A 27,109-nucleotide genomic window follows, 5' to 3' on the forward strand; every position below is an offset into this window, starting at 1 on the left:
ATATCTTTTAGAAGTTTGAATATTGAGTGCAGTCATCGGCAGGCCCATGTGTTGTGTTCAGTGCCACTGAAGAGGAATACATCGTGTTCAGATACGAGTTTGTTGTCATTGTTTTCATCCCACCGGAGTTTGTAGGCCTGACATAACAATCAAATGTGCCCATTTGTGGATCATGAGATATGCTCCTCCCTTTGCATTTCTGCCCTATCCATTGCTTATCAGACTGGAGAAAATACTACAAACAACAGCCAAAAATAAAACCCTTGCAAATTCCAGAGAACAAGAACAAACTGCAACTTCAGCACACAGAATGTCCTGGACTGTCTGACTGTGTGAACAGGATGTGGTGAGACAGATAGAGAGGATGTGAAGTCAGGGAAGAGCATGTTTGGAGTAATCTGCTTGATGTCAGACACTTTAAGGTCTCTGCTCCAACGGTCATGTTTCTCTCTGTGGAAGTGGAATACTAAATTACTGCAGTATCTCTATAAAAACTTACCGTAGAAAGAGTTTACCAGTCAAAATAAAGATATTGGCTCTATAACCTCTATGTTCTAAAGTGCATATTTCATTTCACCACCAATGAAATTGAAATGAAAGCTGTAAAGCTGAAAAGCCCTTCATCTGGAAGCCACATTAACATTTTTATCACTAAGCAGTTACAGAGAATTCATCTTTTACCTTGTCATTCCTGTATTAAATGGAAAACCACTTGCAATGTGTTTGCATTCTCATCTGATCAGTTGCTTATGACACATCTCAGCACTATGAACGAGATATCTTTGATTAGTCAGAGCATGTCAGTTGTTTATTTGGAGATTTTTAGGAGGCGCATTTCAGCTACTGTGTAATCTAATGACATAGCTTTGAACCATGTCTTAACAGAGAAATCCAGCTTCAGTTATGGTCAATATCACTGGATGAATAAATGAATTCAATGTATCTAACATTTTCTGGCAGTGATGTATCAACAGAACCTTTTGTTTAAAGGTGTGGATTTCAGTGCGTGTACATGATGTAATCAAGGTTTTTCTGATAAGACTTCTTCAGTTTCTATTCAAGCGTCCCATCAAGCCAAGAAAATATGGCAGACAGCCTGCAGGACCGATACCAGGACCCTGAAACTGAAGCTGCTATATGGTATCATGTCATCGTTTATTTCATTGTTTACAGCTGTGCTTTTCCTGCCATGACATGTCAAAATGTCTGCTGTGAAAAAGGACTACTGACAGTTATGCGTGTAGTCTCACTGTATCGTTTCAGATATAATTTTAGATAAGGGTCGTGTGGCGACACATTCAAGGATACAGTAAAAATAATCATATCTGATTTATGAGTATTAATGACACTTATGACGCAGGTGATTTACTCGATGTGCAAGATAATTAGACTGATGGAAAAGTTTAGAGAAGTATGAGTAATTCTCCAGCAGAGAAGTTTATAGAAACGACAAATGTTCATAATCCATCATATGAAAGCTAGATTTCACATCAAAATAAATGCTCCATCAGGTGATTCTCAAATAAAACCTTTGCATACACTAAATACCCGACACATGAAAAGGTGTTTTTTTATGGCTCAGACTTTAAACCCATGATGGGCAATAAATATTGACAACCTCGGGTGCAGATAATGCTGGCAGCCAACCGAAGTGTGCAAAAATCTAGCAGATGCAATCACAGATGAATGACAATAGGCTGATAGTGGAAATCAGCAGCAGGTTCTGGATCCAGACACATTCACAGTGAACTCAGCATAATAATAATTAAGTTAATAATTCATAATGTATTTGAACAGGACATACTGCTTCAACAGAGTTAAGGTCACACGGAGATGCAGAGAAAGTGTAAATACTGAGCAGTTAAAATGTCACTTACTGATGCAGACAGCTCACTCAACTCATGATCGGGTCTCGAGAGTCCTTAAAGTTGTGATTCTAATATTTCACCTCCTCTGCTCTTTATATCTTTGCTGACTCAGAAAAAAAAATGCAAATGTGTTTACACCAAAATGAGCATTCACCACGGACCACGGGCTGCTGTGGTGTACATTTAAAGCGCCTTTTCTTTGGGTTGGTGTGTGGGAGTAAAAGTTGTGTGTGTGTGTGTGTGTGAGCATGTTTCCTTCTGTGACTAATGATACCGACCATGCAGTGTTTTCTCACAGTGGCTGTAGCAATCATGTTTGAGGACAGAGTAAACATTGTTCTACCATAAGTGAAACAATGTCGATGCCTGGACCTTCAGAGCTTTCCACCCAGGAACGAGTGCCAACAAGGGGTACAAAGTTTACTGGTTCACGTGGGCCAGCAAAATTGATAATAACAGTAAAGAACAAACATGACAGTTAAGCGTAGTTTCAAACGTGAGTGTAAAGTTGTGTTCAAGTTTTCAATGGTAATCTCAAACCCACTGAATTGTGTTTGAAATGATGGTCCAAAATTTGAAAGAAATTTCTGTAAAGCCAGAAAGAATCTTTGTTTAGCTATAAAACAGCTACGTCTTCCACGAAGCACCATGACAATGAGTTCATTGTGGAGTAAATATTTAATCAGCCTGATCTAGACTTGTTATTATCATTGTTTCATAATCCAGTGAGCAAACTCCTTAAAAGTCATAGTACACCTTTAACTCAGTGTTCCATGTATTCACTTCACATTTCTGCTTGAGTGGCTTTAAAGTTAGATTAGATGAGTCTGGTAATGCTTTGTTTTGCAGGGTTGTAAACCACCGTTGATAGCGAAAATGTAGTGCAAAGGTGGCGCAAGTCAAAAACAGTAAGCTAACTAACTCATTAGTTTCAATTTACACAGCAATATCCACCGAACAGTTTGCTAACTTTAGCTAACTTTCGCCAAAGCAAGCTAACAATATTACTAGACCAAGCAAAACCTGTGAGTGCAGGCTATTTAATTGAGCAAGGGTGCATTTTATTGTTTATTAATTCATTTTAATATTATTTTATTAGAGGAATAATGTGTTATTTCTTCATAAATGTCTGTTTGAAGGCAAAAAAAAAAAAAAAAGGAAATAAAACAAGCAAAAAAAAAAAACTGCCTACTAAGACACACAGGCTAGCTGTTCTAGCTAGCATACTGTGTTCCTGACTTGTTCTTTTAATTTTGTGAGGACCTCTTGTGTTTTTTGTTTGTTTGTTTGTTTGTTTGTTTGTTTTTGTTTTTATCAAAAGCAAGCTCTTGATTTCTTATTTTCACACCAAAAAAAGTGATCTGATACCTTTATTCTAGTGATCACAGAGTTATCCACTGCTCAAGTATAAAGATAACTCTTAACCCAAAGCGAAAGATAACAACAGTGTGTTCGGGGTCAGTACTTTCAGATGTCCGGTCGTCCTGCAGAGGGAGGAAACAAAGTGTTTATGCCTCAGATCAACCACAGCCACATGGCAAGCAGTCCTCACCCACAGATGAATGGTTTTCCATGTTTAGGTTTCTGTTCCTGTCCAAACCCTCAACTCACACTCAAACTCAAAGTGTTGGTGGACATTTACTGTAGGAAATAAACATTGTGCTTGTGCCAGAAGATCTGGGCTGACTGAATAGAGATGGATTGATCTTAAAAATAAATGCAGTTTTGTTTCACTCCTGCAGAGGCCCCTGAACTGATTAAGCGTCCTACATTTACACATTAAATTTAGACACATTGTCACGTTATCTGACTTCTAAAATGACAAGTATTGAACAATAATCACGTTATGAGGAGGATGAAATGACTCTAGCCACACTTTATAAATAGTAAGAATGGAAGAGGTGTGATCTGTGACAAAGAGTGACATAAAATGCATTCATCGTATCCTACCAAGGTTATCTCACTTTTAGACATTTTTGTAAATTTTGCTCATGTTTCTCATTATTGTTTCATTTCATGAACAGCCCTTTGAGACATACTATGTGATATTGGGCTATAATAAACTTTGGCATGCCTTCTCATGTTTGCTCACCTATTTTCATCACTGGTTCCTCCCTATTTTAGTCACTCTGATGGATTCTGCATGTGTCTTCCACATCATGTGGGAATTTTTAGTTAAACACCTGATACTGCTAACATGAGTGTAGAAACTTTACCTCTCATGCTAATGTCAGTGTTAAGGGATGGAGGAACTCTACAACAATCCTGAACTCCTTCCCCTGACTCAAGGCTGGTTCAGTAACGTGCCAGAGCTGTAATGCTTGAATGTTCCAGGATGGAAATTTCCTTCCTGAAATCTTCAGTATATTGCTATTACATAACATGAAAACTGAAGGCTCTCAACCACTTTATTTTACAATAAAGTAAGTTACAGTTTTGAAATGTGATTCACACTGAGACTGTCTGTATTTTATAGACTTCAGGCTATCATCTTCTGGCAATGGTACTGAACCAAAAAGTCATATTATGGAAGATATATTGCCTACACCGAGACAGTATTAAATCATTATGTGTTAGCTGCAACAAACTGAACTGGAGGATATAAATACTTACAGTGAAGAAATGTCTTTGTACACATTTAAACGCAAATTTGAAAGCATCAATTGTCCTTTATTTTGCTGATTTTTAACAACACCAAAAAAAGTAATACCTCTCCATTTTACAGTAAGCAAGTTTAAAAGTCATGATGCCATTATGGATAAATACAGGCTTCAGGCACATGCTGCAATTTCTTGGTTATAGATAGAGATAAAAAAAAAAAAAATGTAATTCTACTCTATTTTCTAAAATTGAATGCTAATTTATTGATTTGCTTTAATTAAAACAGTTGCATAAAGTCACACTTCGCTCTGGTTTGCATCTACAGTTATTACCAATGACTCTCAATAACTCACATTTTAAAGAAGCATAAAGAATAGTTTTGTAAATGTTGATGTAATAGATGTGGCTGTGTGCTCGCACACGTGAAAGTACAACGTGTGTGTACCTCATGCAGTCAGTGTACTGAACCAGCTGTAAGCCTTTAGTGTTGCAGTGAGGAGCACTACAGCAGACAGCCAACGGAAGTTTTCTTTGATTTGACTCGTCCCCACTGATTTGTCCTTTATCTCCCCCTTGAGGACTGTGTTTTGTTCCCTCCACAGGGACATACAGCAACACATGCTGAGTGTGTACAATTGTGCAATGTGCAAAGCACAGACTGAGCTCTCTCATTTGCATTTCCATGCTTACACCGAATGTGTTTTAGTTCTAACAGTGTATTGTGCCTGAAACCTTAAAGGAGCAATATGTAAGAATTTTAGCTTAAAACTTTCAAAAAATTAACTAAAATTATCAACAGAATGTGAAAAATAGCAGTTCTGACCTAACGTTGAAGACATCTACCTATTGTGTTGCACAGATATCTACTGAGGTTAGCCTGCTAACCAGCTAGCCCATCCTTTCTCATGATCCTTCTTTGTACCTCAGAGACCATAGTGAGCCACAGTAGCATCCAGTCTGTCCTCATTCCAACAATACAATGATGGTTTTTCTGGTCAGGTTTGGCTCTTGGCACCCCAGGGCTTACCCCACTGTGACCTGCAATGAGTTCCTGTAATCACAAGGCAAGTTTAGGTTTTACATTCAGAACCTATTGTACAATCACTTCATAAAAATGACATAGAGTTATAATTAACACTGTCAGGAACCATTATAATTGAGTATTTTGCACATGATGGTATTTTACTTAAACAAAGGATATGAACGCTTCTTCTCACACTGATTAAACACAGATAGTTTAATTAATGAAACCCAGTACCTGCAGTCTTTGATAATCTTTCAGATAAAGAAATTTTACACATGTTTATAGAAGCTTTATATGCTGACACTGTACAGTATGTCTGTACAGAGGCTGTATATTTGTGTAGCAGTTTAATTCAATGCACTGGACTCACTGAGCATTGTTATTTCTGGCAGCACATTTTTGACCATGTCTGCTGTATTACTTAGCAGTGGTGACAATGCAATTAGGCCAAAAAACAAAAAAAAAAACAAAGCAAGGACAAGGAACAGGAAGTGCTCCCGCCTGCATAATGCTGGCGCCGTGCTGAGGCTTTTGGTCAGCTTGTGCTGCAGACAGAAACACGGGGGAAAGAATATCAAAGAGACAATACATCACTGGGCAGTAATTGATTAAGACTGAGACACAGAGAAGCATAATTACTGCTATTTAGCACTTAAGTTTTAAGTAGCACCACTCTGATTGTAATTATTTTACCTGCCATAGCCTCCACTATCAGCTATCCACTAACACCAGCACTTCCATCTGGAGGGAGTAGGAAGCGGTCATCAGGCTGAAGGCTGGAAGAGGCAGGGAAAAGCCATCACTGCAACAATGTTCACCCACTTCAAATTCAAGGAGCCATAAACAATGTTTTACCGCCCAACGGAACAAAACAACGGCATGAAGTATTCCAGTCTTGGAAAAAACCGTTAATCAACGCCAGTCACTCAATAATAAATCTTTCATGGGCTCAGAACTCATTAACCTGGACACTGTTTCAGACTCAGAAATGTCCAGACACTCAGAATCCTCCAAAAGGTCCAGTCCAGTTCACAGCTAACACAAGAAACATGAACAATAATAAACACAATAAAAGAATAAAGACAGTGTCTTTGCAGGTCCTGCTGGTCACCAACAGGCAAATAACTGTAACTTATTACAATTACACTAAATAATACAGTGGACCTGAGAGCTCAATGCACTGCAGCTTAAAAAGAAAACACTTGCAAACACACAAACACGAGCAAATTCAGAAATCATCTCTGTTTAGAGAAAATGCTGCAAAGTGACAAAAACAACAGCAACCAAATACAAAGCTAAATAATCCTTTTTGACAAATTCTCAATAGAAAACAGTACAAAACAATATATTTAAGGATTTATGTGAATATATGCTTATTTTGAATTTCATGCCAGAGTAAATTAATGAGCCAGTGACACAGCTACTAATTGCATCCATCCAATAGTAGACTAATAAACTTTCAACTAAAGATAAAATGCTTTTCTTTTAATTCCCTCTGTGAAAAAGGGATGAAGAGCAGGTACTGCCCACTGTGGCCAGGACAGGATTAACATGTCCCTGAGCTGTTCAACACAAACAAAACCCAAGCTGGTCCAATTCAAACAATGTAGTACACAGAGGAAAAATCTGATTTTTGATCATTGCATTGGAACCTATAGGCTCAGTTTGACAACAACACAAAGACCTGGTATGATTTAATGCTATAATAAAAACACTAAGTCCACCTCCAGCAGCTTCACAAGTAAAACACTGTTTACACAATGATGGATCAGTATTAACATGTAATAATGTCAGATATAATTATAATCAGTGAATGGGGCCCTTTCTCTGCAGATTGAGTGCCTTTACTTTGGTGTTTATACTTCTAGGTTTTTACTTAAGTAGGATTTTTTAGGAGGATTGTTACATTGTTGAATTGGTACTTTCACTTAAGTAAAAGATCAAGTCTTTTGATTTCATTAAATAATTGTATGTGTTTTCAATGTCATTGCCCCTCTCATGTCTTTAGGTCTTTTCTAATGGTTAATCAGTACTGTGATACAGAATCCATAGTGGAACAAATATGATGGCCATTTTGGGTCTGCTGGGATGATGATGCCTAGAAAGCCAAAAGCAGCAAAGATAGTCAGCTTCCAAACTTTTGCTGTCAAACATATATCTCAGAGAAGGAAAGAATCTTCATCATTGTTTGGAAATGTGTTGTGTGTTTGAAAGAGAATTTTAAACTTCAGGCCATTTCACATCAAATCTGGCATAGTTTTATTCATCTTTTCAACAGGGAAGCAATAAAAAACACACAAATTGACAGTATGGCAGCCTTGCAAAAGCTCAGTGGTGTCATAGTCTTCCCACTAAAATAATGTCAGATCAGTTCATTTTGTGACATCACTTTTACAGCTCTATGTACCTTCTGAATACATTTCAGATTCCACTCTGCAGTACATGGTCGCTCGTCAACGGAAATCTGTTAACTCTTTGGCTGTTATTGCCCCCTAATGGAAACAAACTGTTGATACAGAGAGGCAGGTGGCATCAGTGCATTAAATACATCTGTGTTTCACATTCAGTTTAACTTTAAATGTACCCATTGCATGTTTTACCCTGCATACAGCACACAGTATAAGAACAACACGCTCTAGTTCCCCCTTTTCTGTAGGTTTTATTTGTGGATGTGATATTGTTGGCTGGGGGTTTTAATGGAGGAACACAGAGGAACCAATGCATCAGTATGATCAGGGAAATTACAAGTAAAAGTCTATTTATTTATTTATTTATTTATTATTTAGTCTAAGCAGTTGGAAAATTTCCTCAACTCATATAGGCACACTTAATCCTTCAGATTACTTAAAAAAAATACAAATCTATAACAAAAGCACCAGATGTGGAGATACATTGCTTTCACTGGACAGGAAGGGTGTAATCTCACAAGTAGCTACAAACTAAAGCTGTCAGACAAATGCAGTGGAGTGAAAAGTATTTGCCTCTGAGATGATGTGGAGTAGAAGTGTAGCATCATAAAATAGAAATACTCAAGTAAAGTACAAGTACCTCGGATTTATAGATGAGTACAGTACTTACAGTACTAAGTTACATTACACCACTGCAAAGCAAACCTAACCCAATCATAAAATCATATTATTAAAAAAATGTGTGAAGTATTACATCATTATCATCGTGTCGGAAACGGAAATCTTTGCTACAGGAGTGTGTGACGTGGAGAAGGGTTGCGATCTTTTTTGATTATTATTTATGTAAATGTTTGCATAAAGGTTCAAAAGTACAATGTGGGGAGATATCATTCAAACCCTCTGTCGATTTTGTACCGTGACAGAAAAGACAGCAGAGGGAGCGCGAGCCACGTGACCACCACATGTCAGGGCTCGACAGGGGCGGGGCTGCTTCTGTCATTCAGCTTCCTGCCCCCAAACAGCCAGAGATCCGCAACATATTAGAGCTCTCACTATGACAACAATTTGAACTACTAAAACGTCTACTTCAATTCCAGGCTCACGCCATGGATGTCCTCCAGTTTTCAACAACAATATCATGTCAATATATTTCACACTGACAGCATTGTAGGCAATGGAAAATTATTTTTTAAAAATGGTTAGCTATCAATTTATGTGTCAATATGATCTTTTTTTTAAGGAAAAATATCATACTGCTTTGCCTAAATAAAAATTAATGTAAAGTTAGAAAAGTTTCCTGAGTTACAGCAAGACATATTTGATCAAAGAATGAGTCAAAAAAGTCAAGAAACTACCCAAACATTCAATACTAGATACACTTGATACTGAACACTTTTTGAAACTCATTTCTGTCAGAGTATTGTTCACCAGGATTTTATTGCATGCGATTTTAGAGGGCTTTAAAACAGCATTAAAACCTTCATGTCAATAAAATCTACTCGAGATACAACTGAACAGTTAATAAATGAACACTGAATAGAATATGAAAATTCATATAATCTTTAAAATAGGAGGTATCGGGGGAATCTGTTGAATTGTAGTATTCTATGTGCTTATCTGTTGACAGAAAGGTATATATTAGAGCATAAAACTAATATTTGCCAATTTCATCGTTAAATAATATGCTAAACAGAAACTCGTTGGAACAAAGCATTGAAAGGACTACAAACTGGCAAGAGGAGAGCGCATGCGTGAGGCTCAACACCTATCTTTGCAGACCGGAAAGCGAAAAGGAATTTCACTACACAGATAGCCATCGCTTCAACACAGACAATCTCTGGTCCCTCACAAGCGGTAGCTACTGTTTGTAGCCCAAGGACGTTGTCCTTGTTAAAGTTTAACTCAAGAGGTCACATTATATCTTCATATTCTCCTTAAGCCGGCAGCATCTCCAGGAGCTGGAGGAGTACGGAGGTAAGAGCCATGTCTTTACTAGCATCTTTGTGTTAGCTTAAATGCTGAGCTGTGGAGAACCTGAAAAAAAGCTCTCCTGTCAAAGCGGGGACAGTACACTTGAACACTGGCTAATAGTTGTAACACGAACATTACTGTTCTCACAATTTAAACTTGTAAAGTCGCTTTTTGTTATTAATGTCGCGTTAGCCGGCTAACGAAAAGGAAAGGGCACGAGAAGAAGCGCGAGCCCCTGAACCGTGTGTGCGTCAGCGCTAGTTGAATGAATGTGAAGAACGATGAATCTGATCCGTCAGGTCACACTATAAACCATCTTCATTTTATAACAGTGACAGAAATCTAAAAAACACCAGAATATCCTAAGTTAACTCTGTGTGTCCGTGACAATGTGAGAATATGGAAACAGGTCAATTAACAGTACAAAACTGTATCATCATTACGGCAGGTCAGCTGCTTTATTTCACGCGGTCTGTTAGATACACACTTTCATTAACATGGAAATGACACAGTTGCGTTTCACAGACAACACATATTTACAGCTGTAATGATTAATCCATCAGTTAAAAAAAAATCAAAATTCGTCGATTCCTGCTCTTTAAATGTGGATATTTTCTGGTTTCTTCACTCCTCTATGAGCTTAATATCTTTGGATTGAGGGCAAAACAAGTCATTTGAGGACACCATCCTGGGCTTTGGGAGACACTGATTGAGATTTCTGACCATTTTCTGACATTTTACAAACCAAACAACTAATCCATTAGTCAAGAAAATCTGGAAATGCACATGTATGTGTATGCTAAAATTTTGTATTGAATTAAAGCTTTTTCAGTCACAGGAGATAAGCTTACTGTAAGTTCACTATGAAGCCATACATAGACACTACATCACCCTGCTGTGTCCAACTGACAGACAGTGTTCTGTTACATGTACAGTATAAAACAAGCAATACATTTCCATGTATTTGCATATATATTATTGGTTCCATAGATGACGAAACACGAAAGCATTTGATTGCAGGACTAATGCTTCTGCTGTGAAACCTGTCATGCTCTGATAGGAAGGCGGAAGGAGCCTTTACGCCATTTGATTTTGTCCAGCAAACTTTGTACCAACAATAGATCACATGTAATACAACCCACTTTGTTGCATAAACTGGCCAAAGACCAAATATTTGCTAAAAATCTGATAAGTCTCAGCACAAAAATGCACAAACACAAAGGCCTGGTTGGTTATCTTTCGCTCTGACTGAAAAGGCAGAAGAGCGAGTGTTGGAATAACATCTATCCTGTCTTCTCTTGCCAACTGAGCAGGAAGAGGAAGTGCAGACAGTCGGAGCAGTTAAAGGAATGAAGATGTACCATTCAGAACAATGACAGAGACGTTAAAGCAGGAGAGTTAAGCAACACCGGAGAGACGTATCCACTCAGCACGATGAGCCCTCCTGCCTCTGTTATGGAGGAAGAAGAAGCTGCAGCTCGGGAGGACGCAGGCGTGCAGCTGATGTACAGGATAGAGCGTCCGGTCTATGATGAAGCCTTCATCCGCTCACAGCTTCTCCACCGCAAAGAAAACTCTACCACCCTCCGACAGAGGCTGGCAAACCAGTTCCGGTAAGTTTAGGCTGAGGAATTTACCTCTGTGTATGTCCTGCTGAAGTGCTGTCAAGCAAATCACGGAATCCGTGCAGCTATTTCCATACAACACACAAAGGAAATATTCCTACTGGGCTCAATTAACTATGAAGTGAAAATGTCCGAAGCATTTTCCCGGTGCAACAATATCGTCATATTCAAACATCCTGTTTCATCTGATTAACAGCCCAATGATATTTAACTGAGATGAAACAGAAGCCTCTTATTTGAGGAGAACCAGATATTGACATAGTGGATTCATTGTTGATTAATTTACAGTTGACTGATGAATATATTTTATTTAACTGATTGTAGTTTTTGCTAAATTCCCCACTTACACAAAATGCTTGTCTTCGTGCCTCCAGCTTGTTAACGTGAAGAGCGTCCAGCTGTCACAGGTCAGCCTGATGCTGTGTGATTAATTTCATTCATTCATTCATTTCGAATGAGCAACAACAGTGAGTGACTGTCCCACCTGGTCTGTATGAACGTAAGGCCACAGTTTGTGGATGGTGAGGAGCATGATGGAGCGTGTTTTGTCAAGCTTAATTCCCTGGTCAGTTTAACCCTCACATCTCCCTCATGGTGAGATTTAAAGAAGTATGTCTTGTCAGTGTTTACCCATAAAGATGTGCTAACTTCACAGCTGCACATATGACTAGGAGTCAAGTGTGTGAAGCAAAAATATTTTCCTTTGTTCAGGAAGAGGAACCTGTTGTGTCATACTGAATCTGACCTTTTGGTGGAGCAGGAACTAGAGCTGAAAACAATACGGATTCCAGGAACGACTTTGTGTAATTGAAAAGATGCTTTTTTTCTGATGGGGTTGAATTATTATTATTTTTTTGATGACAAACTGATTAATGAATCCACTTGTCTCCTTTCAAAGATGCTCATCAGAGAAGGCCAAGGCGGTAGCTTTGAGCTTCCTACCAATTCTGACATGGCTGCCCTCCTATCCAGTCAAGCAGTACCTGTTTTCGGATGTGGTCTCAGGTCTCAGCACAGGAGTTGTGCAGCTCCCTCAAGGTCAGTCTTAAGTCCCTTTTCGGGCATGCACTTACTTCAGAACATTAAACGAGGGGATATCTTTGGAAGAATGGTGGAGTTCGTCTTTCCATCTGCACACTTGAAGAATCTATGGCAGAGACCAGGAAGGATTGTGGGAAACAAAACAAACACCTTATTAAGACACTTTATTTCTCAGCCATCTGTATGTTTGAAAGCCTAACAAACACTACCTTTACAGATTGATGAAGACAGCAGTGAGCTTGTACAGTAGCGTGAGCCAAGTTTGGAAAGGCTAGTCATCTGGAATGACATAAGGGTTAAGTGTGTGAAGGGCCAGCTTCCAGCTCCCTAGGGGCTGCGTTCAGCTTCACACTGTCTCTGTTTTGGTATCTCTGCAGCTCTGAAGTTGTGATGCAATCACTTGGCTTCTGGGACTGTTGAGTTTATTTCCCTCTGTCCCTCTCCTCTACTCCACAGGACTCGCCTATGCTATGCTGGCTGCTGTGCCTCCAGTTTATGGCCTGTACTCCTCATTCTACCCGGTCCTGCTCTACACCTTCTTCGGCACGTCCAGACACATATCCATCGGTGAGAAATGAACTTAAAGCTTTGTGTGGAGGTCGTAAATCTCCTTCTATGAACTGTGGTTGGTGCCTGTATGGAGATTCAGTAGGCACCTGTTACCTTATGTGTGTATTGTTCTGGATGTTCTGAACACTGTGATCAACTAAAACTGGCAACCGTCTCCATCCTGCGCCCACCCACAGCGGCCACAGCACTGCTCTGGGTTCTGACTCAGTGAGCTATGTGAACTTTGACAATCTACAGACTGATCCAGATTATGAGATGAAAGATGAAGTTTGTTTTGAGATGCCACGAGGAGGAAATGTTTTCAGCCGGATGTGATAATTGTGTCCTCAGCTGACATCAGTGGCAGGGTTGTGAAATTTCAGTGACCCACCCCAGACGTCTCACCCATCTGACTACTTTCTTTCCCAGAAAGGGTGCCAAGTTATCTCAAACGTCAGCTCTAAGGTATGACTCCATCAGACAAATGGGCACCATAAACTAAACTTGCTCAACCTTTTGAAACAAAGGATCTGATCTTAATTGAACAGCAGGAAGCAGTTGGCTTCACTGTATAATGGCCTCTGCCACAAATCTTGCCCGATAGCAGGTTGCGATGGAAATGATGATTCCTTAACTTCTAGCAAAGAGGGAAGGGGAAGAACTCGGCTGCTGTTAAAGGTGGCCTTTTCACTCCAGGGGATACACTGTGCTGCACCTCGCCTGGACATACAGGAAGTGATACTAAGGTGAATTCCATCCATGATTCAGACATGATGATGATTGACGGAGGACTGCTGTGTTTGTTTTGGTGTTCCTGCAGTGAGGGCCAACGCTGATCAGAGAGTGACCACGAAAGAGCAGACATTTTTCATGATGTTCCAATGCAAAGCAAAGCTGTGCAGTTTCGTTTAGGCATAAATCCCCACAGTCTAGCTGTACTTTCATGTGGCTGTGTGTTCAGCACTAGTGGGAGAAAAAAACTGATGCCAATGTCAGTATGGCTTCGTCATTTCTTCACACCTTCAACCTTTGGCACAGTATTTTAAGTAAATTTATTCTCGTGGTGTTTTAGTACCATTCACATGTTGTTACGTTTGTTAATGTTCATCCTGGTGAAAATTTATGGCGCTGTTTAAGGCTGTCAGTGGCCTTTTCACACAGCCAGGCTGCTTTCCACATACAGAACAGGATGATGAGCTCAAACTGCTAACTGTCCCGGTCCCTCACACAGGCGGTCAGCTCAATTATTTATTAATGTTTACTTATATAGGGACAAGGGTGTAGCATTGAGCGATGCCACACGTCACATCATTTGTAGCCTCATAAATAATTCGGACTCAACAACGATACACAGGAGACAGTAGAAAACACAAACTGTGTGTGGAGCCATAAGGTGACCACCCGAGGAGCCTGAGTATACAGGCGTTTATAGATGAGTTTAAAATGAGCAAAATTAATAAGATGATCAAAACTCGATTTTTTGAAGAACGTGGCGATGATGTGACCTCATCAGCTTCCTGTCCAAAAAGTTTATTGCTCAATTGTGCATCATCATAAGAGGCTTGGTTGTTGTAAATGCTACCTGTGACCAAGAGGTTGCGCAATAACTCAAGTGTGAAAAGATCGGAAGCTTTGCTCAGGTTGCGGGCTAATCAGATTTGCTTCTTAAATCACATCTCTAAGACAGACTGTCTGCACTGTTATTTGCAAGTGATCATATTAGATTTGTTTGTCCAGGCATTACCAACCTATCTGCGTGGGTTGCTGTGGTAACAACGTAGGCATCAGTAACTGTGGACACTGGTGATGCAAAAGACACTTTCAAATCTGATTTGAGCCACCTGAGTCCAGACTGAGTCTACGCGGCTCTACAAATCTGATAATGATATGAAGAAGTTCCACACTGATCCAGATTGATTGAGGTGTTTTCATGTGCTCTCTGCAGCTACTATTGACATGAGCGGTGGGATTGTGAAACTTTAGTGACCCCGCTCCCCGCCTCTCCCCCATCTGACTATTTCCATTCCAAGAACGGCCTCCAAGACATCTCAAATGTCAGCTCTAACCTTTAACTCCGTCTGATAAACGGGTAGGATAAACCAAACCCCGCTCAACATTTTGAAACAAAAGACCTGATCCCAGTTGAACCACGAGACACAGTTGGACTCGCTGTAAAACGGCCAGTGCCTAAACTTTAGCCTCGTAACAGGTAGCTGTGGAAACGATGATCCCGTAATGTCTGGCAGAGAGCGAGAGGGAAGAACTTGGCTGCTGCTCAAGTGCCGGACAAGATGGCCTTTACACTCAAAGGGATACTGCTCTCTGCAGAGACACACTGATGCACACAGTTCAGGTGCACGATTCCTTAGCGGCAATGAACATCATAATACTGCACAGAACCAAGCCTGGAAAGATGAAGCGCTCATATTTCAGCCATAATAAAGTCTGACAGACGACTGTTACACAAGCTGTTCTGTGTGTGTGTGTGATCTGCAGGCACCTTTGCAGTGATAAGTCTGATGATTGGGGGTGTTGCAGTGAGGGAGGCCCCGGACTCCATGTTTTACGTCCAGCCTGCCAACGGATCCAACACGTCTGCCGTCCTGGACGTGGCGGCTCGTGATGCCAGGCGGGTGCAGGTGGCCGTTGTGCTCACGACCCTGGTGGGAATCATCCAGGTCAGCCTAGAAAAACAACCACCACACTCAGCCAGGTGGAACCGCCTTCAGCCCCCACAGAGCGTCTGTTATTTGGTTAAAATACACAGTAAAGTGATACCGCTCTCTGAAATCTTCTCACGCTCAAAAATCACTGTTTACCCAAAGGAAGGAAGAATCCCTGTTGACGTATCCACACATTGAATGAATGTTTTCGTTTGAAACAAAACTGTGTAGCTTGTTCTTATCGCCTTACCTCTTTCTGATGTCATGCTTTCTTCATTCCTTTTTCCTATCTTTCAGTTTGTCTTAGGTCTTCTCAGGTTTGGCTTTGTGGCGATCTACCTCACAGAGCCCTTGGTGCGAGGCTTCACCACAGCAGCGTCTGTGCACGTCGTCGTCTCTCAGCTAAAGTACCTGCTGGGGGTGAAAACACAGCGCTTCAGTGGGCCCCTCTCTGCAGTTTATGTGAGTTTTAATAGCTTCTTGAGGGTCAGGAGGGAGTTAGGAGAAATAGCTTTTTACTACATTTTCTAGGTCTGGTTGTGTTGCACGTTTGCAAAAAATCCATTACTTCAGTGCATCACAAATGGTCACACTGTCCTGCTTCTCTTACCCCAGAGCGTCAAGGCGGTACTCAGTGACATCGCCAGCACCAATGTCACCACTCTCATCCTGGGCCTGGTTTGCCTCGTCTTCCTGTACGTGGTCAAAGACCTAAACGAGCGCTTCAAAAAGAAACTGCCCATTCCCATCCCTGGAGAAATCATCGTGGTCATCGTGTCGACCGGCGTCTCGTATGGCCTGTCCTTATCAGACGACTACAAGGTGGATGTGGTTGGGGAGATACCAGCAGGGTAGGTTGTTACCTACCTGAAATGCAGAATCCAGTCAGTGGATTTTACAGCTGGGAGATCTGAAAGATATCATAGAACATGTGTTTCATCTTCCTTGGATTCATTTGTAGTTTTGGGCTCTTCTTTAAAAGTGTTACCTTATGTGTTTTCAGGCTTCTCCCTCCTGCCGCCCCAGACTTCTCCCTGTTACCCAGCTTGGTCACAGACTCCTTTGCTGTAGCGATTGTCGGATTCTCAATGGGCATCTCACTCGCTAAGATCTTTGCCCTGAAGCACGGTTACAGCGTGGACGGCAACCAGGTGAGTCTGACATGTGAGGAGCTACAGATCCAAAACAGTGAGCTCTATCATGGGCCAGGCACGCTAACCTGACAAACGATGCATTTACACATGCTTAAGCAACTGCATTTCTAACTGCTTTTTATATGTGAGCACATGTAATAAAAAGACTTCAGATAAGAAAATATTGTTGACACGAGAGAGAGGTGGGATGAACGACTGTCGAAGTCTAAATATATCAGTTTCCAGTGCTGCAAATTATTTGTAGCATTGAACCACAATTGTGCTGTGACACGTATGTCACACTCACCTCTGCGTTGGCTGGAACCGCTTCTCTTTGGAAAGCCGTCTGATGTCCGATGTTAGAGACGGTGATGATGATGATGCTACTCTCGGCTATTTTTCCAAGTTTGAGTCCGTCAGTCTTGAGCAGGACTGAGTCTTTGCAAGAGTCAGATTTGAAAAGAGCAGCTCAGGGTAGTCAAGTGTTGTTTGGCAGCTTAATGGTTTTGTGTTGTAGGTTGTCAGGTGGTTCCACATTAAGCAGCATAGCGAATATTTTCACTTCCTGAAGTCATGAAACCTCCCACGAAATATATGAAGGAGTTTTCACACTCACTCATCAGCATATTCAGTGTAAGGATATATAAAACAGTAAATATCCCGATGATGACGAGGCCTTAGTTCACTCACAGGCACAGGCGGATGAACCTGCTTTCCAAAATAAAACTTCTTTCAGACTCTGATGATCAACAAAATAGTTTTTGATCAGTCTCTCTGTGTTGCCCGGCACCAATTAGATATGAATAATCACATCTGTCACACTGGGCTGTCTGGAAAAGCAAATTGAGGCATGTGCTTGATGTTGTAATTGACCTTCTTTGGAGCTCATTGTAGTTTACTCTGTCAACATCTGAGAACAAACATCTGTGTTCCAGGAGCTGATCGCCCTCGGTCTGTGTAACTTCATCAGCTCTTTCTTCCAAACCTTCGCCATCACTTGCTCCATGTCTAGGAGCCTGGTGCAGGAGAGCACTGGTGGAAAAACGCAGGTATAACACACACGCTGCATTTTCTCTCCTTACTAAGTTGCCGTTGTAAAACCATGATGAGAGTGAGAGACGATGTTGACACAGTTCTCACTGTATTTACCTTCAGATCGCAGGGCTGCTGGCGTCTCTCGTGGTGCTGCTGGTGGTGGTGGCCATCGGTTTCATCTTCCAGCCGCTCCCTCAGGTGGGTGAAGCAGTGGAGCTGATGACGCAGAGCTTCCCGTGTGGCAGCTCGGCGCCACAGGCAGAGCTGCAGACGCTCTTATTTTCTGCTCAGTTTGTTGAGCAAACAGTGGCTGACAGCTCTACTGATACAATGTTGAAGTCACAAAAATGACTTAATGCTTCATGTTTCACCTCATGAGATCTCTTCTTCTGTGTAGTTTTATTCTCATGCTGTGATTTCCTCTGTTCTGTGTCCCAGACTGCGCTGGCTTCCATCATCATGGTGAACCTGTTGGGGATGTTCAAACAGTTCAGAGACATTCCTAGTCTGTGGAGGACCAGCAAGATCGAACTGGTCAGTCTGTCAAGTCAGCAGAGACATCAGAAATGTGTTCAGTGTTCAGTCAGCAGCCCTCTGAAAACCTGGAGAAGCTACACCAGGGTCCTGTTCTTAGTCCACTGTGGTGTCGGTGTCCGGTTTTGACGTCATTGGAGAAAGAACCATGTAGAGTTCTGACCTTGTGACCATGATGTGATTGTAGATTCTACAGCTTTTAAGCTTATGGGAACATTTTAATAATAAGTTAGAGGGATGCAAAGCTGTGCTTTAAGTTGCTTAATATATGGTTTTGAAATCACCATAGATCATAGTCAGATCCAGATCCTCTCCTCTGTTTCATGAGAAATGATGACTGAGAGATGACTGACAGCCTCTGATAGTGACAGAAGTGTCACTCATCAGAGGCTGTTTGTTTTGTCACAGTGTGACAAAATAAAAAACCCTCCCTGTTCTTTCCCTCTCCGATGAGGAAATGAGGATGTAGCTGTTTGACCTCTGCTGTAATACTTCATGTTGCTGTGTTTCTGCTTCTTCCCTCTTCTCTCTCAGGCCATCTGGCTGGTAGCCTTCGTAGCGTCTGTGCTGCTGGGCCTGGATTACGGCCTCCTGGTGGCCATTTCATTCGCTATACTAACAGTCATCTACAGAACACAGAGGTACTGATAATGGGCAGTTGCTTGTCTGTTTATTTCTTATCACATGCCACATATCATAGCATGTAAATATAATTGTATGATCAGGATGGATGGTGCTGCAGGCCTCAGTGTTTCTGACCTTTCTCCTTGTCTTTCAGCCCTAAAAGTGCCGTCCTGGGCCATGTGTCCGGCACAGGGCTGTACTGTGATGTGGATGAGTATGAAGAGGTGGGTCTGTCAGAAGAGAAAACAGTAGTGTGAACCCAGGCTAACAATGTCACACTGAGCCTGCTGGTCTGAACTCTGAACATCTGCGATTGGTGTTTTTGTTCCCAGGCGGCTGAATACGAGGGGATTAAGATTTTCCACTCCAACACTTCAATCTACTTTGCTAACAGTGACCTGTATGTGAACGCCCTCAAGGAGAAGGTAATCTTGGCCTGAATGTGTGTGTGTGTGTGCAGGAGAGAGCTATTACAACTGACCATACTCCGGAAAAGTTGGGATGCTGTGAAAAATGCTACTGAAAACAGAATGAAGCTTCTTTTTGACCGACATCCATCAGAACACAGCACAAAAACAAAACATCTCATGCTCAAACTGATCATCTTCACTGTTTTTGTGCACTCATTTTGAATTTGCTGCCTGCAATATGTTCTGAAAAAGTTGAGACAAGGTCATGTTTACCACTGTGTTACCTCACCCTTTCTTTAAACAGCTCTCAGTTGTAGGACAGGCTGCTGGAATTAGCGTCATAGTCGGCAGACATTAGAGTGATATTAATCTTCTCATCAATATGGATGTTAACAAAGAAATGTTGTCACATCCACATATGGTGCTAAATTGCAGAGTATTAGGGGTGATCTTAAAAAAGGAACCTCAAAAGACTGAAAATGACTATGAGGAACATCAGGTGGTTCCACATTAAACAGCATAGCAAACATGTTCAGTTCAGTGATGTCCACCATCACACTGACACTTGCTACCACTGAGTTTCCACGTCAGCTTTTCCTTCATCTCTGTGAATTATTAGCTCTGCAGCAGCAACAAGACTCTCCTTCACAAATTCTCCATCTGAATGAGGTTTCAGCCTCTCAGTTATTAGCTCACTCACCACAAAACTTGCCTTCAGAACGCCGTCTCTATCAGAATGTGGTCTTCAGAAAGCTGCTTGTTGGAACACCCAAACTCCACCAAAGAGCGCTAACTTTATCCAACTGCACTCGTCCTTGAAGCTCACCCACTTTAGCTTCTTTGTAGCTTTAATGACACATTAGCATTCTTCATCACTGTGAGTGTGTCCCCATAAACTGACAGACACACTGACTCGTCTTTTACTTCAACAACAAAATTAATAGTCATTTGTCCATTTCTCTTGGAAACCAGCCAACCATGCCAGGGAATTAAGGAGTCTTTTGGCTTTTGCTTTTTTCTGTTTGGAACCATATTAGCATGGACAAAACAAGTGGCTACTGGAAGAGGGCTGCTAAAAAGGTCATCACAAACTGTTTCACTGATGTGTCTGCTAATATTGATGATGCATTCACAGACTGGAGTAAACCCGGCGCACTTACAAGCTGCCCGGAAAGCCCGAATGAAACAGAAGGGGAAGGCAAATGGCAACCAAAGCTCTGCGCTGAAGATCTGTGCCAGGGTGAGTTGGGTGGTAGCTCGCTGCCTGTGTACACAGTCGGCTGTGTTGACAGTGTAAATAGGCAGCATGCTGCTACATGTCACTTAAGGGCTTGTGTAAATCCTGGAGGGATTGAAATACTTGTTTCCCAGGCTCATGCACATTAGCAGGGTGTGACTGATCCCTCAGGGGTTTTATTGGACAGTGGTTCTCAGGCTTCAGTGCATTCATTTTCTCCAATCCATGAATACAATAGTGTCATTAGACGGACATATGCAAAGCTTACACATGTTCATATAACTGTGTAGAATTTGCCCTTTTCTGACTCAGTCGTCGTACCAGAACATACAGAAAATTGCCAACCTGAAATGCTTTGTGGCTTGTTGAATTCCCATCGTAAACAATGTGCTTCTTCGCTGGGTTCCAGTATAAGGAGCAAGGAGTGACCCATGAGGTTTTGTCCCAGAAACACATGACGGAGGAGCAGAGGAACGGCCAGCTGGAGGACAGACACAGCGAGTCAGACTTGGAGGAAGCCATCTTCCTCGAACCTCTCAGCACTGTCCACTCCATCATCCTGGACTGGACGTCTGCCAGCTTCATCGACTCTGTCGGGGCCAAAGCCATCAAACAGGTTCTTCCCTTTCTTCAGTGGAGGATATTATTGGTATCAGGTTCACTATGACAACGAGTGTAGATGCAAATGCTTGTTTCATTCCTGTGCTGTCGGTGTCAGTTCAGGGATGCTTGTATGTTGCATTCTGGTGTTCAGGATTTGACCTCAGTGTGTAAGCTGCCATCTGTCTCTGCAGGTTATTAAGGAATATGAAGCTGTGGACATTCAAGTGGTCATAGCCAGCTGCAGCAGTAAGTAATCATGATGACTTCTCTCTCTATATGTTTATAGCATTACTGCAGTGCTAACCTGATGGGAAGCAGCCCATGGAAACCGTTTGGAAAAGGGCAGGCAGTAGGGTAGGGCAGGCCAGGGTAGTGGGATATAACTCATGCTACAGCAGCATCTATAACCTCTTTAGGAGCCACCAACACCTCTCTGGAGTGGAGTCAGGATGTATTGCAGGGCTGTTGGCTTAGACTGTATTTGTTGTAGCTATGTGGAGTTATTCAGTGGGTGTGTAAGCTTCAATTGATTGTAATTGTATAATTTATTCATTTGTACTGCATCTTTTTAGAGATAGTCAAAGCCCCATCTGTTCTCCACAGCAGTTTTATACTGTTTTAGATGCTCTGTATTAAAAGTAGTGTGGAGCGCGTTGGTCAAGCTAGTGGGCTGTGATCAGGTTCCTTAGTGGTACAGCAAAGTCTGATCTTGTGTCTCTGCCTCTGTCTTCAAGGAAACCTACTGTCTGAGCTGGACACCTTACAGTTTTTCACTGGGATCGTGACTCCAGACATGGTGTTCCCGACCGTCCACGATGCCGTGCTGCACTGTCAACACTCAAAGTCCTGCCCGCCATCTGCTCCAACCAATGACACGACCTGATGTGATGACGCCTGTGACCGAGGACAAATTGCAGCAGCAAGATCCTGACCTGGACAGCAAATATGGGAGGGTCTGCCCCCCCCCCCCCCGCCGACTGTAGGAGTGATGAACTTTGTCTCTATTGATGATCGAGCGTCACTGTAGAGATGATCTGAGCAGTCATTCATATTGAATAGTGTTTGTAGCCCAGGTGGATGTTTGTCTCTCTGCAGAGTCTGACACCCTTGTTAACTCTAAAGTGCCCAGAGCAGCAAGACACAAGGCAGTTTTATGAAGCTTTTATCCAATCAGAAATTCAGGATTTCCAACTGACATTCCCACAGCCTTATTCCTCTGCGTCCTCTCTCTCTCTCGAGTGGATCGTCTCGAGTTGCACTTTGAAAGTATTTTTGTATTTCTGTTGAAGGTCTCACTACACTGCTGGGAAAAGTACATTTTAAACTGCTGTTGGTCCGAACGACCTCGTTAGTTTCTGTAAGACTTCACAAACGTCTGTGAAACTGCCCGACACTATCATGCTGTATCAAAGATTTATGGTTACTGAGAAGTTGTGTATTCGTGGATTTGAGTGTATTTTCCGCTGGATTTCTGTGTGATTGTGTATTTATGGTCAATCTGCAGTGTCATAATTGTTGTTACAGTACACTTGTACTCCTGTCTACCGCTGGGTCAGAGTGCAACGTAATATTGTACATGCTATCAGTGCACATTTTAGAATAACAAGTATTCTATTTTTAAAGCTTGAGTTGTGCTGTCGTTGTATAACACAGGAGGCCTTTAAAGTTACCATGTGGTTATTTTACAAAACTGAGACTCAACTCTGGAATAAACTTTTATTTTAAGTGAACAAGAATGACAACAAAAGGACAATATTTTTTGACTCCGTTTCTCCAGACAATATAAAGCCAAAGTGGAAACTCACACACACACACTTCTCAGTTGTAAGTCATGTATCTGGGGGTGGCGCTGAACTTGGCGTAGGACTTGATGACCTTGTTCACGGCCTCCAGGAAGTCTTTCTCTGTGGCGATCTTCCTGCGAGCTCTGATGGCGAACATGCCGGCCTCTGTGCACACACTGCGGATCTCGGCGCCTGACAGGAAACACATCGAATTCTGCTCACACAACGTTTTTCGGGACCAACAGGAAACACTGTGCAGGGGTTCAGTCATTCGTGTAGCACTAGAATTCAAATTTCCCTGACTCATCATCTCTGTCCTGTGAAAACTGCACATCACCAAAACATCAACTTTTCATGACCTCATAAAGACTGTTTTCAGCTTTGTGGCAACATATAATTCACCGGGAATTTCAAAGGTTTTATTGAGCTTAAGAAGAATGACGATCCTGTAAACACACAAGGGACATTTAATCCTTTTGCTTTTTCTGAAAAATTCCAAAATTACTACATTTGGAGATCCTTGGTTTTGATTGGACAGTGAAAAATGGTATATCAGTGCACTCTTGTGGCCAAACATCAGTACTACACTTAACTATTGACTGCATTGAGTAAGCTTAATCAGTGTTACAGTGAACCTGGAACAATCTGTTCAGAACAGGAAGGAGGGAAACTAATGTCAAAGAAAGCGACGGAAGAAAAGAGGAAGACACGAGAGAGGGAAAACACAGAGAGAACGTGGGTCGTTAGAGGACAAATGACAGAGCGCAGGCTGAATGCTGCTGTGTCCGTCTTACCAGTGCTGTTGGGACAGAGGCGAGCCAGCAGTTCAAAGCGAATGTCTCTCTCCACGCTCATAGAGCGGGCGTGAATCTTAAAGATGTGTGTGCGACCCTGAAACACAAAAACTGGGGTGAGGTTATGGGTCCATAACAGAACAGCTGGGAGGAGTACAGTCCAATTTCATGACTAATAATGCTGTTGATTTACAATATGTCTTAGTGTCTTGCGAGCTCTTTTAACTCACCTCCAGGTCAGGCAGGCTGAACTCGATCTTCCTGTCCAGACGTCCAGGTCTCATCAGGGCCGGGTCTAGGGTGTCTGGTCTGTTGGTGGCCATCAGGACTTTGATGTTGCCTCGAGGGTCAAAGCCGTCCAGCTGGTTGATTAGCTCCAGCATAGTCCTCTGGACCTCATTGTCTCCACCAGCACCGTCATCAAAACGAGCACCTGGCAGGAAAAACAAATGTTTCCACGTTAATGCCTGAGTGTTACGTGGTGATATTCATTTTCTTAGTAAAAAAAATAACAACATTCAGTGGTTCACAATAGGACACATTTTTATGGGTAATCTTGACAACCATTTTTAATTTGAGATTACTGATGATCAATAATGTTCCCCTGATGTGATCATGGACATACTAGAGTAATAATACTGAGAAGAAAAACACAAAAAACAGACAGTGAGGCGAGCTTTACCTCCAATGGCATCGATTTCATCGAAGAAGATCAGGCAAGCCTTCTTAGTCCTGGCCATCTCAAACAGTTCACGCACCATCCTGGCGCCCTGCAAAAGGATGTTTCCATTTATCAGGACTCTAAACAGCTGCTACTCTTTGCCTGGCCTGTTTCTCCACCTCTTCTCACACTCACCTCTCCCACGTACTTCTGCACCAACTCGGAGCCGATGACTCTGATGAAGCAGGCGTCGGTCCTGTTCGCCACAGCGCGGGCGCACAGGGTCTTTCCAGTGCCGGGTGGCCCAAACAGCAGCACGCCTTTTGGAGGCTCAATGCCCAGATTGACAAACCTCTCCGGCTGGTGAGCAGAGGACAGGGACAAATGGAAGGATCAGTCAGGATGGATGCATGTATGTCTCTTTCACATGGCAGACAGGAGCCTGTAATTCCTGTAAACTCTACTAGACTGGAAACTTAACTTAGGTCACGATTATTTACAAAGCAAGAGTGTGACCCCAGGTCTGTCACTTAAAATTCAAACTGCTCCAAACTGGTGAATGGACATCTGGTCTCAGTAAATGCTGCTCATTTGTGGACACTCACATGGAGCAGGGGGGTCTCGACCACTTCTCTCAGCTTCTCAATCTGTTCCTTACATCCGCCAACGTCACTGTAGGTCACATCGGGCTTCTCCTCCACCTACAGCACGAGAACAAAGAGTTGGTGCTTATTATCAGGACAATGATGGACAACGACATGGATAATCGAGAGGCACACGTTCAAAGTCTGTTGTTCTCATAACTGGGCGGATTCACACCTGCATCATGGTGACAGTAGGGTCAATCTTAGGAGGCAGAGGAATGTGGATCTGATACTTGTTTCGGTCCACGCTGGAAGAACAGAGGAGACACTAAATTCAGCAGATTATTTCACTGGACATTTAACAGAAATGTGACTTTTAAATGACATTTGAGACTTAAATAATACATCTGCCTCACCCAACTCTCATGCCCTCCTCAATGTCAGTTGGGGCCACCTGGTCGCTTAAGTCCACCACAAACTTGGCAAACTGTTTGACATTGATAATGTATTTGGGGTCCTCGGAGTCTGCATTGATGATCTTTGTGCATCTGTTTCAGTAATACACAGAAAAAGTAAACATATGGGAATACAAAATGGAAATATCCAAACATGAAAGCAAAGATGTCTCTTGTACTGGCAGGAAACGTGGTAAAACATTGTTTACAGGCTGTCATGGCAGATTAATTAAGATCTGTGAGGCGGAATAACTTTTATTCTATTATTCTGACTCAAGTTTTCACAGGAATGCAGAAGGAAAGATAACGGTCATATCCAAAAATCTGATTATCTTAATCTCTGCCACAAAAATATACTTAACAGACTCAAAAAGCACAGATTTCCGTAATGATCGGTCGGCTTGCTTTACCTTGCTACCTGCAGCGGCTGTTCACTCTGCAGAGTCTGTTTGTCAGCTGCCAGATCCCAGAGAGCTGGTGGAGCCAGGCCGGTGTCTGACTCTTTAATGCCTGCCAAAGCCAAAAAACACAAGTCAGCATCCGGTCAGAACACCTGAAGCCAGTGGTTTCCTCAGAACATCACTGACTGTAAGCGTGTGTGTGGTTTTATCGCCCACCTGTCAGCTCGTTGATCTTTTTGAGCAGCTGCTGGATGTCATCTTCCACTTGTTTGATCTGTCTGGAGTAGGTGCTTTGACCCTGATGATGAGCAGCAAGGACCACAGTAGAACAACTTAAAATGAACAATCATTCAAACGTGACAATTTCATGGGCAGATCTAAACGCGTGCAAGCTTCGCTGTGGCCATACTTACATATGTCTTCAGCAGGGCGATGTCCCCTTCATCCAAAGCTGTGAGGATGAGACAGGGTCAAAGAGACAGCGTCAGCGGGCCGCTAGCATTGTTGACCAACTGAGCGATGCAGTTTATTTTATCATGGCTACACGTTTTATAGCAACTGCTTTCACTGCATACATCTTAAATGTTAAATTCATCAAACCATGACAGCTAACGTGTTCTGAGCCAGTGGTTAACCGGAAAGTTTAACTAGCAGAGCTATTGTTAGCTAAACAGCTAACGTCGGCAAAGAACATTGACTGTTTTAAAGAATTTAATTTCCCATTTAGATATAGTTGTTACCTCTGATAGGTGCGTCATCCTTTTCCTCTTCCTTGGTCTTCCTTTGGTCGTCTCCTAAATAGTCCGGCATTTTAATCAGAGAATAAACTGTTTCTCACGAAAGACCGAGCTGCTTCAGCAGCCAAACTGTACCATTACACAGCAGCTTTGAGTTTCCGCCGCTAGGCGCCAGTCACCGGAAATACAGGTCGGAATTTTATTGATGATGTACCACCAATGAAACAAATAATTTCACACAAAACAACACTCTTATAATTATAAATGTCAATTGTAAATATCAGTTAAGCAATAAAAAATCCCCGTTGATATGAGTGGGCTGCCAGCGCTGCTCAATAAAACACCTATCGCGGAGCCGCGGAACCAT

General features: G+C 42.1%; 2 protein-coding genes across 2 annotated transcripts; one reads left to right on the forward strand and one right to left on the reverse strand.

Moving 5' to 3' along the window:
• Nucleotides 1–9,727: 9,727 nt before the first annotated feature.
• Nucleotides 9,728–23,054, forward strand: slc26a5 (solute carrier family 26 member 5). Its single transcript, XM_076722202.1, has 18 exons — nt 9,728–9,875; nt 11,186–11,485; nt 12,396–12,535; nt 12,995–13,105; nt 15,584–15,765; nt 16,048–16,212; nt 16,366–16,601; nt 16,754–16,901; nt 17,819–17,932; nt 18,039–18,116; nt 18,357–18,452; nt 18,987–19,093; nt 19,231–19,300; nt 19,409–19,501; nt 20,622–20,726; nt 21,133–21,339; nt 21,518–21,572; nt 22,061–23,054. The coding sequence occupies exons 2-18, from the start codon at nt 11,307–11,309 to the stop codon at nt 22,207–22,209; spliced, it is 2,235 nt and encodes a 744-aa protein (XP_076578317.1). The 5' UTR covers nt 9,728–9,875; nt 11,186–11,306; the 3' UTR covers nt 22,210–23,054.
• On the reverse strand, nt 23,029–26,915 carry psmc2 (proteasome 26S subunit, ATPase 2). Its single transcript, XM_076722203.1, has 12 exons — nt 26,746–26,915; nt 26,419–26,456; nt 26,222–26,303; nt 26,015–26,114; nt 25,566–25,697; nt 25,385–25,457; nt 25,171–25,266; nt 24,761–24,925; nt 24,587–24,674; nt 24,135–24,337; nt 23,905–24,001; nt 23,029–23,302 (listed from the first exon to the last, which is right to left on the reverse strand). Exons 1-12 carry the CDS (start codon nt 26,813–26,815, stop codon nt 23,145–23,147), a joined length of 1,302 nt encoding a protein of 433 aa, XP_076578318.1. The 5' UTR covers nt 26,816–26,915; the 3' UTR covers nt 23,029–23,144.
• Nucleotides 26,916–27,109: the final 194 nt, after the last annotated feature.

The sequence above is a fragment of the Chaetodon auriga genome, chromosome 22, assembly GCF_051107435.1.
Source record: "Chaetodon auriga isolate fChaAug3 chromosome 22, fChaAug3.hap1, whole genome shotgun sequence".
Lineage (NCBI taxonomy): Eukaryota > Metazoa > Chordata > Actinopteri > Chaetodontiformes > Chaetodontidae > Chaetodon > Chaetodon auriga.

What these genes read in the sequence shown, in the direction of transcription:
- slc26a5 (XM_076722202.1), top strand. Translation starts at nt 11,307, where the DNA reads ATGAGCCCTCCTGCCTCTGTTATGGAGGAAGAAGAAGCTGCAGCTCGG. An exon ending in GGGCCAAAGCCATCAAACAG is followed by an intron (nt 21,340 to 21,517) that starts GTTCTTCCCTTT and finishes CTGTCTCTGCAG; the next exon opens with GTTATTAAGGAATATGAAGC. An exon ending in GGTCATAGCCAGCTGCAGCA is followed by an intron (nt 21,573 to 22,060) that starts GTAAGTAATCAT and finishes TCTGTCTTCAAG; the next exon opens with GAAACCTACTGTCTGAGCTG.
- psmc2 (XM_076722203.1), bottom strand. Translation starts at nt 26,815, where the DNA reads ATGCCGGACTATTTAGGAGACGACCAAAGGAAGACCAAGGAAGAGGAA. An exon ending in TCGAGACCCCCCTGCTCCAT is followed by an intron (nt 24,926 to 25,170) that starts GTGAGTGTCCAC and finishes TCTGCTCACCAG; the next exon opens with CCGGAGAGGTTTGTCAATCT. An exon ending in CCTCTGTCCCAACAGCACTG is followed by an intron (nt 23,303 to 23,904) that starts GTAAGACGGACA and finishes GTTTCCTGTCAG; the next exon opens with GCGCCGAGATCCGCAGTGTG.